Source organism: Chanodichthys erythropterus, chromosome 3 (genome assembly GCF_024489055.1).
Source record: "Chanodichthys erythropterus isolate Z2021 chromosome 3, ASM2448905v1, whole genome shotgun sequence".
Classification (NCBI taxonomy): domain Eukaryota; kingdom Metazoa; phylum Chordata; class Actinopteri; order Cypriniformes; family Xenocyprididae; genus Chanodichthys; species Chanodichthys erythropterus.
In genome coordinates this window covers 28,509,463-28,525,424 of record NC_090223.1, presented here as the reverse complement: position 1 = coordinate 28,525,424, position 15,962 = coordinate 28,509,463, and the positions used below count along the sequence as shown (strand labels likewise).

Sequence of the window (15,962 nt, the reverse complement as noted above, 5' to 3'; positions counted from 1 at the left end):
GTGGAATGCAATTATTTATATTAATTTATTTATTTTAATTTATTTTGTACTGGGCAATTTAAATGAGTTTGACCCTGCATTGCATCACCTCTGAAAAGCAGCAATCGGCCAACTCTTTAATTTCCTCCTGATTTGTATTCTAAAAGTGCTGCCAAGTTCCATAATTTCCCTGACAGCTAGAGTGGGAAGTGGGCAGCTGAGAGAGAGTAGACTGGAGTGCTGCCACATCCAGGATGGGATTTCAGGACCACTAACCTGACTGGGATTGTAGGAACAGAATGAGCCCGTCCTGCCCAATTACATTATAGCCTCCCCTTATACTGCCTCATGCATCTCCACTACTTTCTGTCACCTAATGTGAGCGCCGTGGTTGCCGACTCCGTAGGGTTGACAGTCTGATCAGAAAATGATGTTTTTACTCTTCTATGAACTGGAAACCAAATTAGACTAACCTCTTTATGGTGTCCGTGACATTGATCTAAAATCAGTGTTCGGACTCTTTTGGCTGGTTAATTGTGGCTAAGGGTTGATGCATTTAACTTTTTTTTTGTGCTATTCCCATTAGAGCAATCTTCCGCTAAGCATTTCCCAAACTGAACACAGGAAGCTGTCACAACAATGCCATAAATTTCCCTTCCTTTCAGCAGCAACAGTGGCACAATTTTTAACCACTGCCATTCTCAAGCCTAAAAACAGAGAAAGTTCTGTGCAATGTTATGTCATTAGCCATTTTGTAAATACAGTCTCTAGTTGTAATGTAATCACATCTGCAGTAATAGAGGTTGTACATTTTTCACATAATTAACTAAATTAAACAGCAGTTTCCTTTTATTAATTAGACTTTTCCTCTTAAAGACTCATACAGGATCCAAAAATAAGTTCTTGCCACACTCTGCAATGGTGGGTGAATTTAGAAAATATAATGGCCATAAATGTCTTAACTGGCAATGGAACCAACATATAAGGAGAAAAAAATGTTTATATATAAGGCCCAGTTTCACAGACAGGGTTAAGATTAAGCCATGATTAGGCCTTAGTTCAATTTGGGCATTTAAGTAGCTTTTATAAACATGCCTTAGAAAAAAGCATTACTGGTGTGCATTTGGAGACAAAACAATGACACTGGCATATTTTAAGACATTTCAGTGCAAGTTCAGTTAAAATGGTACAAACTGGCATTTTAGTCTGGGACTAGTTTAAAAGGTTAGTTCACCCAAAAATGAATATTCTGTCATTAATAGGGTTGTGCCGATGGACGATATCATCGTCCATTGTGATGGCTGGCTGACATCACGATGGAGAGACACCATCGTGATGCCACGCCCCCGCCCGCTCCGCCCCTTTTATTCCCCTCACGTGCAACCTATTGGAAAGCCTGGATGAGTTATTAGTTGGGAAATAAAATAACCCTTTCGCACGTTAGTTTAAAATATTCTGGCTGACCCCCCCCCAACGTGAGTTTTTCAAGGCGACCGTTATTTAGAACGCATCGCTTTATGGTTTCCATGGTGACGCGTCATTGCTTGTCATGTCACACACCGCAGCGCTGTATGACTGATGATCTGCTTTTATTTCAGTTTTCCTTTTTTATTCAAAATACTCACTAATTTGTTAACTATAACATGAAATATCTGATATTCCGATTGTCAAATATGTGAAAGTGGATGTGTTTTGCTGTTTAAACAACTTTATAATGATTGCGTTAGTTGAGCTATACACGTTATGGGCGTCGCCATGTTAGTTTGTGCCGCAGGTTCTGTTGGATTCACAACATCTTAAATGTATTTACACATCCGAAACCTAAAATAAACATTATGTGGTTGAAAACACTGCATATTTGTGAGATATGAAAAGTGCTGCGCGCGTCCATCTCTGGTTTAACGCCAGCTAAAGTGCACACGCACATTTGAATTTGGCAAATGATCACGTGATGCACCGGTGTGATCGTACGCGTCTATTATAAAGTAATAAAGTAAAATAATGAATAATAATTATATAATAACATAAAGTACCCCCCCGGACGATATCATCGTCCATCACAATGTTTTACTGTAAACATCGTCAACTTCCAATTTAGGGGACATCGCCCAACCCTAGTCATTAATTACTCACCCACATTTGGTTCCACACCTGTAAGATCTTCGTTCATCTTCAGAACACAAATTAAGATTTTAGACAGCAATTGAATTACCACCTTTAAGGCCCAGAAAGGTAGTAAAGATATCGTTAAAATAGTCCATGTGACTACATGATTCAACCTTAATGTTACGAAGTGATAGGAATACTTTTTTTTGCGCAAAAACAAAACAGAAATAACGACTTTATTCAACAATTTCTTCTCTTCCCTGTCATTTTCCTACACTTTTGAGGCATTGAACGCAGTGCAGATTTTCTGTGTTTGTATCCGAACACCGGCTCAGTATTGGCCGACGCTGATCACGTGAGCAGCACGACGCACTCAGGAGCCGGCGAATAATGAGTCATGAACATTAAGATTGAGTCACGTTCACTGTTCCACTGCTTTGCTGGACCTTGAATGTGGTAATTTTTTTTGCTTTCTATGGGGGATAAAAAAAAACACAAAAAAACCCTCAGATTTTTCATAAAAAAGATTTTAATTTGTGTTTCGAAGATGAATGAAGGTCTTACAGGTTTGGAACGACATGAAGATGAGTACTTAATTAGAGATTTTACATTTTTGGGTGAACTATGCTAGGCCTTTAAGCCTTGTCTGTGAAACTGGGGTATATGTATTGTCACATGGCCTCCATTAGCTGTTTGCTTCCAGACAGACCAACAAGCTTTATAGTGCATGCGCTGAACTGTCAAAACTCACACAGAAACTTAAAGCCCCTCACATCAACAGAGGAGACACTGGCCAATTATTTTGACTATGTGAATCAAAGTAAGAAATGAAGCAGGGAATTCTTTGAAAAGCAGCGAGAACAAACGGGCAGGGGCTCTTTTTGAAGATGTGTGGACTCTTTGATTTTAGGCTCTCCATTAAATCTGTTCAAGCCCTCGGCAGATACAGCTGCGATGCCTGATGCCCCCCACATCACCTCACATCACCCCCTTCGAACACCCCTGCTGGTTGACTGTTCCCTCTCTTTGTGGATTCCTGCTTTGGCGAAACCGGTTTGCGATTTGTTTGTAGTAAAGCTTCATTTTCTGTTAATTATCACACTACAAAGTTGCCTGTAGCAGAAAGGTGGTGTATTATGTAGACTTCACATTACTAGTGAGATATGATGGAGAAAATATAGTTTTTCACCATTACTTTGAGACTTTTCTATTGCCATGTTGGTCTCAGGTTGCTTAGTATTGTTGTAGTGGATGATCCCGGTTATCTGATGAAACCTGCTCGACCATCATGGTATTTCAGGCTGTATTTCTGTCTGTTCAGTTGTATTTTCACTGTTGCTCGCTTGATTTATTCCTGTGTTGTCTCCATGTAAAGTGTGTTCACTAGTCCATAGATGAACTATGATGACATACCAGGAGAATAATGCACACCGTTCTACTCGGTTTGAAACATGACACAACTGCGTGGCTCAGGTGATGTCTCGACTGCTTGTTTACCCTGAGAGTCCCAGCCTCAGACAACAATATCACTGGCTTCTACACAATTTCTGAGAATCGGAGAACACGGGTTTGTTTGGAAACTGAGTTGTGTTTACAAGTTCTCAAGCTGCTACAATGAGCACTTATGAGAAAGATCTACTGTAGTTGCCAGATTTGCCAAAAAATCTTCACTCCTGAATGCTTCTAAAACACTGTGTTTGCCATTTTCTTTTAAATATATTTGTAAATAGTCAAAACCCACAAGACTAAGGGGCGTAACCTGTTTTTCTATTCCAATGTGCTACATTTCCATTGTTTTTCTATGTAAATACGCGCTAGAAGGACGTGCATGACCGTTACGCTCGCGTCTAGCGTCTTTTGGAGCGCCTCGCACATGAGTGCCACGTTTTTAAGACATCATGTCAAGTTAAAAGAATTTCAACTTTTACACGCAGCACCGCTCATCAATGTCAGTTCCAATCAGAACTCGGAGGCGGGGTTAAGTGTTGCAAGCTTCTGTTTACAGTAGCAAGTTGGCGTGGCAACTGTTTTATTTATTCAATATTGCCATTATTGCGTCACGTCTCAAAAGCCCATCTTGAGAACCTTGCGTTCTGCGCTGTGCTTTTTTTTTTAAAAAACATTCCTGAGCGTTGCGTTTTTAGACACAAAGACGTGTTCTGTGTGAACGAGCCCTAATTCGGCACTGGTTCCCTTGATATTTTCCTAAGGGGTTTTATAATGTTTTTTTGTTTGTTTGTTTGTTTGTTTTTGTTTTTATCAATTATGTGTAACATAAGGGTTGTGGTAAACATAGCTTGATGATACGTTTTGTTCTACAACGTAAATTACAGAACAGAAAAAGCTAAAAGTAATCAATTTTTGTTATATTTATTATTATTATTATTATTATTATCAAAAATAACAGCAGTAAATTATTATTATTATTATTATTATTAAATGTAATCTTTTTTTATTATATTGTATTATTTTATTGTTTATATATTTTGATTATTTTATAGGTTAATTTCATGCAGGGTTGTCAGGTCTGTGCAAAAAAAGTAACCTAATGGCCAGTCAGAAGTACCCTCATAAAAGAAAAAAAATTTACCCGCCGCAACACTTGTTGAACTTGGCAACACTGATTTAATGGCCAAAAAAAAATATAGTTGGTCACTTTGTTTGTGCTAATTGAGTAACCCCTTCCTGTCTAAATAGAAAAAAGTTTATTTTGCCAGTAGATCAGGATCAGGAAGCATCAGTAGATGGAGTGTGTGTATGTGTTTTATAAACTGCACAGAGGAGTTTGTTTGAGGGCCTTTTTTCTCTTTTTGAGCCCAAGTTTCTGCAAACACTTTAGAGCGACTGTGTTGTATTTGGAAAGGAAGTGATACGGACAAAGGGAAGGCACCGTGTGTTTGCGTAGCTCTTTGTGTGTTCACGTGTGCAGGGGGTTTAACTGCATTTCCTCCCTCGCTGTGTGTGTCTTGAAGTTTTCTCACAAGGAAAAACAAATCTCAGGTCAAACTGAGACAATTGTCTTTTACTCTTTAGGTGTTTTCATTTATGGACGAAAGACAAATTTGTGCAAATAACACATGAAATGTCCTCTGACCCCAGTATGTTTTTGTACATGCTGTCATATTCTGGGAATGTGCTGTATGCATTCATATACCTGTCTTGCGTTCTTTGTTCTTCTTCTGTATGTGTGTGAGAGTGTTTTGTTTCCTTGCACACGACCCAAACCTCGTAGTCACGAGACGGCACCCCTGTCACCCCCCCTTTCCCGGCACGCTCACTGTTCATTGGCTTTGTAGAGCAGCAGAAAACAAACAGTGTGCGATTCCTGTAACACTGCGCTGTGGGAGGCATTAGTCAAAGGGAGAGACTGTATAAAATATAAAGCTCTGCGGCTCTTGGCTCTTAGTCATTCACGCTCCTGTTGAAACCATCAACCTCAAAACGGTGGCTCAGGCCAGTGAGTTTTATATGCCCACAGTAGCTCTCCAGTAACAGTGTGACATTTGGAAAAGTCATGTTTCAGGCTTGAGAAGAGATACTTGACTTAAAACACACCGATTGTCTTTGGTTCTTTAGATTTTTATGCAGTCTAGATCATTTTATTAAATAAAAATATCTTCGTCAATAGGGATTAGACTATAATATAATGGATTAGTGTGTAGTTTCAAGCAGAGGGTCTTCTCTAACTCTGGACAGTGGCTAAGTGTATCTAAAAACTAGGGTGCATGTGTTGCTATTTGTTCTAATTGGCATGGTGAACTTTATTTATTATTTTTATTTATTCATTGCAAATGTTTTTGTTTATTTAAAGGTTTTTGTTTATTTAAAAGTTTTATTTATAAAATATTGTTTTAAATTGATTTTATTTATTTTAAATTGTTTATTTTAAATGGTTTGATATTTTAAAAATATTTTGTATATATTTTAAAATATTCTTTTAATTATAAAATAATTTTATTTTAAATAATTTAAAAAAAATTTTTTGTAATGAAGTAATTATAGATATTTAATGTTATTCTTTAAAGCCAGATTTTTTTTAAATTTATTATACAGTAAAAACTGCAAATGATCTGATATCTGTTTTTATCATTTATCAACAGCAATTGCACGTAATAATTGACTAAACATTTTTAGCAAACACAAACCCATTCTTATAAGTCACAGGATTTAAATATGCTTATTTGCATTACTTTTCATTCTAAGTAGTTGCTTTTTTTGCTAATTGGCATGGTCAACTTTATGTATTTATTTATTTATTTATTTATATTTGTATTTATTTCTGTAAGTGTTTTTGTTTATGTAAATAGTTTTATTTATTTATAAATATTTTTGTTTTGAATTGATTTTATTTAATTTAAATGTTTTGTATAAATGTATATTTTTGTATATATTTTAAAATGTTTTATTTACTTTAAATTATTTAAATTGTTTATTTATAAAATTATTTTTTATTTATTTTATATAATTTTAAATATTTTTTTTTGTGTTAAAGTTATTATAGATATTTAATTTTATTATTTAAAGCCAGAATTTTTAACATTTATTATAGAGTGAAAATTGCAAATAATCTGATTTCTTTTTTTATCATTTACTAACAGCAAATGCACATAATAATTAACTAATTTTTAGCAAACACAAACCCGTTATTATACGGCATAACATTCTTATATGTGACAGTATTGAAATGTGCAAATTTGCATTCATTTTCATGCTAAGTATGGATCAGTATTTATATGAGTGATGAAAATTGATCTGCCCATCCCTAATGGCAGTGTTTATGAAACCTATACCTAATCTATATGTAAACAATTGTGTTTGGTGCCACTAATGGAGAAATCACTGACCGCTACTGCTATCTGGAATATCATGCAGTTAAATTAAAGAGAGCGAGCACAGTTTCTGTTAGCATTGTAGATTATTACAAACAATTTGTTGCTTGCTACTGAATAGAGCCTAGCACACCCACCTTCCTCTCTATGAATTGTAGCAGCAGTATTTTCAACAACCTACTGAGAGCAGTAAGAAAATGGCTGTCATTTACAAGCTGCGGCTCCCAGCCAGACTTCCATGTCTGCAACCAACTTGACATCCCTCCTGCTGTGGCCCATCAGTCCGGAAGATTCCATCATCGTGATGCAGGCTGATAACTTGTGGCGGGATACCTTTAGACAGTCTGCGTTGAACAGTGAATTAAGGAAGCCAGTATATTCCTGCTTCAGGCTGCTTTGATTCTGATAACACACGGCCTGTTTCTTAACTGATTGCGGAGTTAAGAAAGTCTTCAGTTTGATGAGGAAGATTTTGTAGCTGATAAAGCATGTAAATCTCTCTGTTTTGATGCCATAAGCCTTTGCAGGTGTGTGAGATTTGAACACGCTATGTTCTGTAGGCTGATCTGATTGCAAATGGCTTATTTGTTCATAATGAAACTTGAGGGGTTTCAGAAACATGCAGTCCAGTGAGTCAATACCTGATGAGCAATCAATGCCAGTATGATGTGTGCATATGTCACTTACAAAATAAGCACCCAAGGCAGCACTGGTTGACAAATAATAATCATTTTAAATGAACTGTAACATCATAGCTGTCACATGCTTGAAATTTAATGCCAACTACCCTTTTTTCATAGTGAATAATTACCATATTCAAATACCATAATATTTAGATAGAAATCAGTTACTATTATAGTGATACCATGTCCAAAATAGCATGGTTGTACTGTAGAGCTTTTCATTGTGTTGACATGAATTATTAGGAGTTGAATGCGTGTGTGTGACTATAACCCTGGTATGAACTCTTTCCCCTGAGGGGCTTCTTTTTTTTTTTTTTTTTTTTTTCACCATTTTTTTTTTTTTTTTGGCGTTTGTCTGTCCCACTTTGTGCTGTTACTCCTCCTTGTACTAGTAATCCAGTTGGACAATCTCACTCAGGCCCCCCTCAGCTGGGCAAGATTAACAGCGGACACACATACACGACAAAGCTGAACATTTGGCTTTGGCTTGCAAGGACTCTGTCCGAATTCTGGCACTCTTTTGGTGTGTCGTTCGTCTCACTGCTATTGTTTAGCTCTCAGACAAATATCAAGGAGATAAAGCAAAGCACAGCTAAATCATACTCATCTCTTCTCTCCTAAAAGTACTTCCAGCCTCTGTCAACACAGACCTCAGAACCAGACAGACGGCTCTCTTGTTGAAAATTAAGAGGTTGTTCACACCAAGGATGATAAATGTAATGATAAATATATAGTTTTACAAAGGTGCAATGTTGTTGCTGCCTATGTGTGGATCAGATATCCTCGGATTTCATCAAAAATATCTTAATTTGTGTTCTGAAGACAAACTAAGGTCTTAAGGATTTGGGACGACATGAGTGCTTATTGGCAGAAATGTAATTTTTGGGTGAACTAACCCTTTAAAGCAGAACTAAGTAACTTTTTTTGCCTTCATAAATAGTTTTCTAAGTCCTTTCGATGGTTAATTGACTTGTAGTGGTGTGTTTGAGGCGTGCACTAACCCCCTCTGGCACGTCTACGCCAGAAAACAGCACTTGCAAGTTGAGCTGCACCGACCCGACACAATCTCGCCTCATGTTCACGTTCACGCGAGAGTGACGAAATGCTTTACGGTAATTCAAAAACAATGTATATATTATGACTTTATAAGACAATTTCGAAAATTACCCACCTCCATCGATTTGTTTTACTGTATTTGCAAAACTACTGCGCTGGTGAGCGTTGTAGTCGTTGTAGTCCAGAGCTGCGCTTGGAGTATTTACAACAGTGTGATTCACTGAAGGAACCTGTAGGGGGAGCTTCACAAATCTTATTGAGTTCCGCTTTAATAAAGTTACTATTATTGAAATGGTATTGGAAAAAAAAACTGGAAGAAAGTCACAAAAGTTTGAATTCAGTGGTAACTTCAAACGCCGTTGGCTCTTGTGTGTTTCGTAACTGATCAAGATTTGAGAGCTGCTGTGGAAGGGATGATTTCCAGCATTTCTAGATATCTTCAGACTTCAGCTTTATTAAAAAAGTTTGATAGATCCTTCTACTGCTACATTGCAGATGCCATTTTTCACTTTCCCAACTTTCAATCTAAGTCTCTCATTAGTTTGTGTGTCAGCTTTCCTACAGACATAAGGACCTCATTAAAGCGTATGTCCAAGTATGAGAGAGTGCTTTGGGGAATAGTGTTAGTCTCGTCACTCTCATGCTTAGGCACGGTTCACTCGGCAAACAGCAGCAAACCTCGCTACGCTGAGTTACGTCCTCTCTGTTCTTCATCAGCTGACCGAAGCACAGCCTCAGGTTAAGGTCATCCTGTCCTTCCTCTCGCATCTTTGTTCTGAAACTGTTGCATGCTCGTTTTTGCTCTCGATCCATCTCGTCTTCACTTTTTTCTACCTTGTATGTCTGCACCATTGTAAACAAATTTTACATTTGTGCTAAAATAAATGAAAAAAATGAAAGGAATTGGTAAAACTGACACTTCAGAATAAAGAATCTCTGTGTACTGATTCAGGAAATATGAATTCAGATCTTGCGTACCATTTAGGATGGATAGCAGTGCTCACTGACTCACTTGGTCTCCAAACTTGAAGGGTTCTCATCTGGTGCCCTTTGTACACCCCTCAAGCATGTTATGTAATAAATAAATCTACATTTAACCTTGAGCTCACTCGTTTGAGAGTACTTAGTTGGTCTAGAGGTAGTTCTGTTGAATATCTGTTGCATTTTCTTTTGATTTGATTAGCTTGACCTCAGTTGTTCAGCAGTGTTAACATTTCGTTCCTCCTTCACATTTGGCTTCTAGCAGGTGAAGAGACTTTTTTTTCATGACCAGACAGATGCAGCTGAAGTGAGAGGGGGCGGCAGGACGTTAAGTATGCAGATTAAGCACAGACAAAGTTACCACAATGGTTAAAGCAAATATTATTATCTTTGCTGCTATTAAAATATTTGTGACCCCATCGCCCCCCTCCCCAAGTAACTTGCTCACACTTTTTACTTTTCCGCCAAATGTGGCCCCAGCATATTAGTAGTAAATATGTACCAATCCTGGCTCAGAAAATGGGTGCATCGAATGCTAGAAAAATAGGATATCTGCCTGTCGATGCTAATTTGAAATGCATGTGTGCACATGCACACAATCCCCCCCACACACACACTAGGACATGTGTTTCTCATTTGTGTGACCTCAGCCAAGATCACTTCTGAAGGTGTGGAGGCCCAGATTAATACTGTTAAACTCTGCCAAGAAGAAACCGAGTACATGGTATACATGAGTAAAGGGGATTCAAAGTTCATGCCTCTATCTGTCTGTCTGTCTTGTCCTATCTATTGTTTGTCTCTCTGTCAGTCATTCTATGTAATTTTTGTCTGTCCTATCAATCTATATGTCTCTGTCTGTCTGTCATTTTTGTCTATTTAACATTCTGTCTGTCTGTCTGTCTGTCTGTCTGTCTGTCTGTCTGTCTGTCTGTCTGTCTGTCTGTCTGTCTGTCTGTCTGTCTATCTATATCTGTCTATCTATCTATATCTGTCTATCTATCTATATCTGTCTATCTATCTATATCTGTCTATCTATCTATATCTGTCTATCTATCTATATCTGTCTATCTATCTATATCTATCTATATCTATCTATATCTATCTATATCTATCTATATCTATCTCTATCTATCTCTATCTATCTCTATCTATCTCTATCTATCTCTATCTATCTATCTATCTATCTATCTATCTATCTATCTATCTATCTATCTATCTATCTATCTATCTATCTATCTTATTCTGTCTGTCTATCAGTCTGTCAGTCAGTATAAAACCATGTGGCATCTGCAAATGACACTGAAGCATTTCTCTAAGCTTTTTCTGAGCTATTATTTTGCAATTGTTTAACCAATTAACCAGCTGGTCTTAAGGTGATTTTTATTATTATTAATAGGGGAGCAGGAAATGTATGGATTCTAACTTATGTTACTCACATGGGTGCCATAGCTCATTTTGTCAGAGAGGTTGAACATGCCAGTAGATGACTTCTATTCTATTCTATTCTCAAACACATAAATGCTTTATTCATACATGTGAATTCAGCTGCACAAATACCCACCAAAGAAGTAATTTCATTGAAATCCACTACCAACATCACCTTCAGCAGCAGAAGAAAGTGTGTCTCTATCTTGTGCTCTTTTACACATATAAACACACACACTTAACTCATACGTGAAGCGGTAATTAGCAGCATCAGGGTGTGATCCCTCCGCAATGTGGGTGTTGAGTGAGACTTAAAATAATCTAGTGAAGAATGACGAATCCCACGAATGAAACTCATTATCAGCTGCAGTGTTCCAGCAGGCTGAAGGCTCTGTGTACCTGAAACATATAATCACAGGCTTCCAAAAATCCCCTCAATAACTCTTTGTCTAGACTTCAGAGCCAATGTGCGGCGAACATCACGAGTCGAGCTGCATTTTTAGAGAGATCACACGTTTTAAGAATTGAGTGTTGATGAGCAAAGGAGCTAGAAAGTGATTGTGGGTGGTGTTACGAATCTTTTTTTATAGGTTAAAATGTAGTGGCAACTGTTTTGTTGCTCAATGTTTGTGCATCATCTTTTTTATTTGTAGTAGAAATAGTCTACTACTAAAATGGCATATTTCTTTTTTTTATATATATTATTATTAGTTCTGGTTATTTATACAAGGCAGGTACATGTTTCTCACAGTGCTGTATTTTTCTCTCTGCAGATTTCTCTATAGCCCGGTCCAGAACTGTGCAGTCATGTTCAGGAACAGTCTGAAGATGCTGCTTGGCGGCAAATCCAACCGCAAGAACCGAAACAGTGGTAGGTTGAGTTAGTCGTCTTTTTAAGTTCGAAAGCTTCCCACAACCAGACCCCAGTATGTGCCTTTAGTGTCATGCCAAGCAGGAGTGTAACCGTTCGGAAGTTTGTATACAGGATGTGTTCTTGTGTTACAGCTGTGCTGTTCTTTAATTGTCTGTCCATCATATCTCTCAGATGGCTATCGCATTCAAGGAAAATAAGTCAGACATGACTATAAGTCACACTGGTCAAAATTGCATTTTTGAGAAAAAAAATTATCAAGCCACATTCTATTATTATATTCAGAAATAATGTAAAACACCAGTAAATAAACAAAACCATTGCATTATAAACACTATAACTACCGGTGTGTGAGAAATGCGCTATACAAATAAACATACTCGCATACCTCGCTTGTTCAGCAAGGACTAGCAAATTTCAAATGATAAAAAACAACAACAAATTACATTCCAGAAAATACGGTATTTGGCTGTTGCGCATGTCCACTTTTCTTTTTCAAACATCTCGCACCATGAGTTGTAGTTATGTTTTTTTAAAGATGATATGTCAAGTTAAAAGTAGTTCAACTTTTGTCATGTCATCAGTGTCAGAAGGATCTACCAGATGCCTAGTATGAGAGAGTGGGGTAAGATGTGTCAGTACGTAAGCTATGGCCCCGTCCCAAATTGCACACTTCATATGCACTTACGACCTTGTGGACTTACAATGGCCGCCTTGTGCGTGTGATCGTGAAGTCCACGAGACCACAGGGTGTGCCATTTGTCGTTTTAAGTTTCAGAAGTGTGCTTGTGAGCGCCCCCCTTTGTGGTCGGTATGCACCCTCGATGCACACTTTTGCTGAGCCCGAACTGAAGCGAGCTCTGCAGCAGACTTGACAGTCAGCAAAAGTGAATACATCACGGAAGTGCAGACTTGTAGGAAGACCGCGAGTGTTTAGGGTGGCATTTGGGATAAAGCACTATGTTGTCTCTTTTATCTAATTAAAAAAGAAACCATTTTTCTATCTTATATGAATTAAATCTTATATCAAAGCAAATTTATCCTTTTTCAAGTGTAAAAATATAGTACGCATTAGTCAGCCGTTGAAGTATAAAGTCATGCAAATGATTTAGCTAAAAAGAAATTATTAAATAAAGCACTTTTTCCCAAATGGTAGCTGTAAAGTAAATTATGTTCAAATATACTGAATATTATCAACATGTAGTCAACCATAGAAAAAGTGGCATAGCTTACCCCACTCTCATCTACAGTGTCTGATGAGGCACCTATTACACCATCTGTTTCTCCTGAACTGCAAACATATAATTTAAAATCTACTACAAACTGCGTTTATTGAAGAGCTTAGGGAGAAGCTAGCAAGCTACAGGCTAACTAACAGTGTCAAGCCTGTGCACTAACAACACGCCTGAGATCCCATTCTGTTTACGCTCCGTCTAGCATTTTTATGTCTAGTATGGGAATGATGTGTTTCTGTATTTGTGTGTGTATTTTAGCTCTCAGAGAGATTTCAGCCTTGTGTTGAGGAGATCTCAATAGTCAGAAGCAACTGTTGGAGCGAAATTAGGTTTCTGCAAGTGTACAGAGCCAGATGAAATTCAAATGGTGAATGGTGATAAATGGTGTTGCTCAATGAATGAGCACACACTTACAGACCACTGCTGCATATTTGCTGGTGTAGCAGAGTTTGAAAGAATGTGCGTATCATAAAACCCCCCTTTAGCTGTCTTTTGACTATCTTTGTCTTTTTCTCCTCCGTTTAAGGCCTGTTTCGCACCTTATTTATTTGGAGTGTGTATATACACTGCAAATAGCATACTTTGTTGGCAAACACTATTTTCACTAGCTCTTCCCACCAATGTCTGGTTGGGCCACTTAAGTTTTAAAAAAGACAGGCAGAATTTAATGTCTTCAGTGGTACAGCTGTAGCAAGTAAAGCTTGGATAAATGGCTTTTTAACGCAATCGACACTGGTTCAAATCCGCCTTTTGCCGAGCTCGCATTTATTTTCAATAAAAATGAAAATAATATTCTAAAAGTGGAAATAAACTGCTAACGCATGTTTAATAATATTAAAAGTGTTTATAAAGGGTTAGGGGTAGGTGTAGGGAGGATTTTTTTTTTCTCCCAATAAGGCAGCATCCGTTTAATAATTTTAAAGGTGCCATCGAATTGAAAATTGAATTTACCTTGGCATAGTTGAATAACAAGAGTTCAGTACATGGAAATGACATACAGTGAGTCTCAAACACCATTGTTTCCTCCTCCTTATTTAAATCTCACTTGTTTAAAAGACCTCTGAAGAACAGGCAAATCTCAACATAACACCGACTGTTACGTAACAGTTGGGATCATTAATATGTACGCCCCCAATATTTGCATATGCCAGCCCATGTTCCCAACATTATGAAAGGCATTACACAAGGGCAGCCAGTATTAACGTCTGGATGTGCACAGCTGAATCAGCAGACTAGGTAAGCAAAGCAAGGACAATAGCGAAAAATGGCAGATAGAGCAATAATAACTGACATGATCCATGATAACATGATATTTTTAGTGATATTTGTAAATTGTCTTTCTAAATGTTTCGTTAGCATGTTGCTAAATGTGGTTAAAGTTACCATCGTTTCTTACTGTATTCACGGAGACAAGAGCCGTCGCTATTTTCATTTTTAAACACTTGCAGTCTGTATAATGCATAAACACAACTTCATTCTTTATAAATCTCTCCAACAGTGTAGCATTAGCCGTTAGCCACGGTGCATAGCCTCAAACTCATTCAGAATCAAATGTAAACATCCAAATAAATACCATACTTACGCGATTAGACATGCTGCATGACGAACATCTTGTAAAGATCCATTTTGAGGGTTATATTAGCTGTGTGAACTTTGTTTATGCAGTGATAGAGTCCAGAGCTCTGGGGGGGGCGGAGAGCGCGAGCAATTAAAGGGGCAGCAGCCTAAATCGGCGCATATTTAATGATGCCCCAAAATTGGCAGTTAAAACAATTATTTAAAAAAAAAAATCTATGGGGTATTTTGAGCTGAAACTTCAGACACATTCAGGGGACACTTTAGACTTTTATTACATCGTGTAAAAAAACATTCAATGGCACCTTTAATAAATATAATCATTTACACTATGATTATATTGCATCATGTTAATGTACAAAAATATTGAGGTGCAAATAGCATTTGACAATTTAAAGTATAGATAGCATCTAAGTACTATTTACTCTTATTGCAAAGAACTGCTACTTTTACATGGTATAAATAGAATCTATCGCTATTGTCACCTTGTGTAAATAGAATAGTTTGCTATTTTCACTCAGTGTAAATAGTATCTAGAAGAAACCCTGTCAGTGTGAAATCAGGGGAACCTGCTGTTGCAGTCATGCTGTCGCTTCTCTTGCATGCTACTTGTGCTTGTTGTGTGAAACTGGCCTAAGAGCTGAGATATGCCAGAGGAAGACTGCAGTTGTAGAGAAGTTTCAAGATTGTGGTAGAGCTGAGCAACACAGTTGTGCTGTGTGTGATGGATGTGGAGGTTTGTTTGTTTGTCTGTAGGCTTTCCTGTGTGTTATGTTTGCCATTTGATTTTCACTGAAGTGTGTCTCTGTCGCTGCAAAGACGTCCACGGCAGCAAACTTTTGTTTACCACACATACAACATATGCATCCACTCAAACACACACGTACTTTACTTCTCCTCATACATCAGGTCTGTCTGAATCTCCCATAAAGGTTTAGTCAAACAAGTGGCAAGTCTGACTCACCCAACAGACTAGCCATTCACCTCAGTGAGATGTGTATCAAAGGAACCTCACACTTCCCAGAAAGACCTCCTGTCTTCAGTCCGTGTCCTCAGACTGTGGTTGAAATTCATGCTACTTTGCTGACTTCTTGAGTCATTTTCTCTTCAGGGACTCCAACTCCCCTATGAGCTTGAAGGGGCCAATTTAGTTTCACTCCAGTGTACTTTAGGGTGTCATTACTGTCACAGGTTTAGATAAATGTAAAGTCATTTGAATTGC

The 15,962-nt window shown here is 37.7% G+C and overlaps 1 protein-coding gene across 3 annotated transcripts in view; it reads left to right on the top strand.

The window, feature by feature from the left end:
* Window positions 1-15,962, top strand: part of tanc2a (tetratricopeptide repeat, ankyrin repeat and coiled-coil containing 2a) — a 180,363-nt gene that overhangs the window by 77,363 nt on the left and 87,038 nt on the right. For 2 of the 3 annotated variants that reach the window (XM_067381643.1, XM_067381642.1), the window contains one exon: window positions 11,833-11,930. The exons of the other annotated variant lie outside the window; for it this stretch is intronic. In XM_067381643.1, the coding sequence (XP_067237744.1) occupies window positions 11,867-11,930 (64 nt within the window). In that variant the 5' untranslated portion in view covers window positions 11,833-11,866. The remainder of the gene's footprint in view (window positions 1-11,832; window positions 11,931-15,962) is intronic. 3 annotated transcript variants of the gene reach the window in all.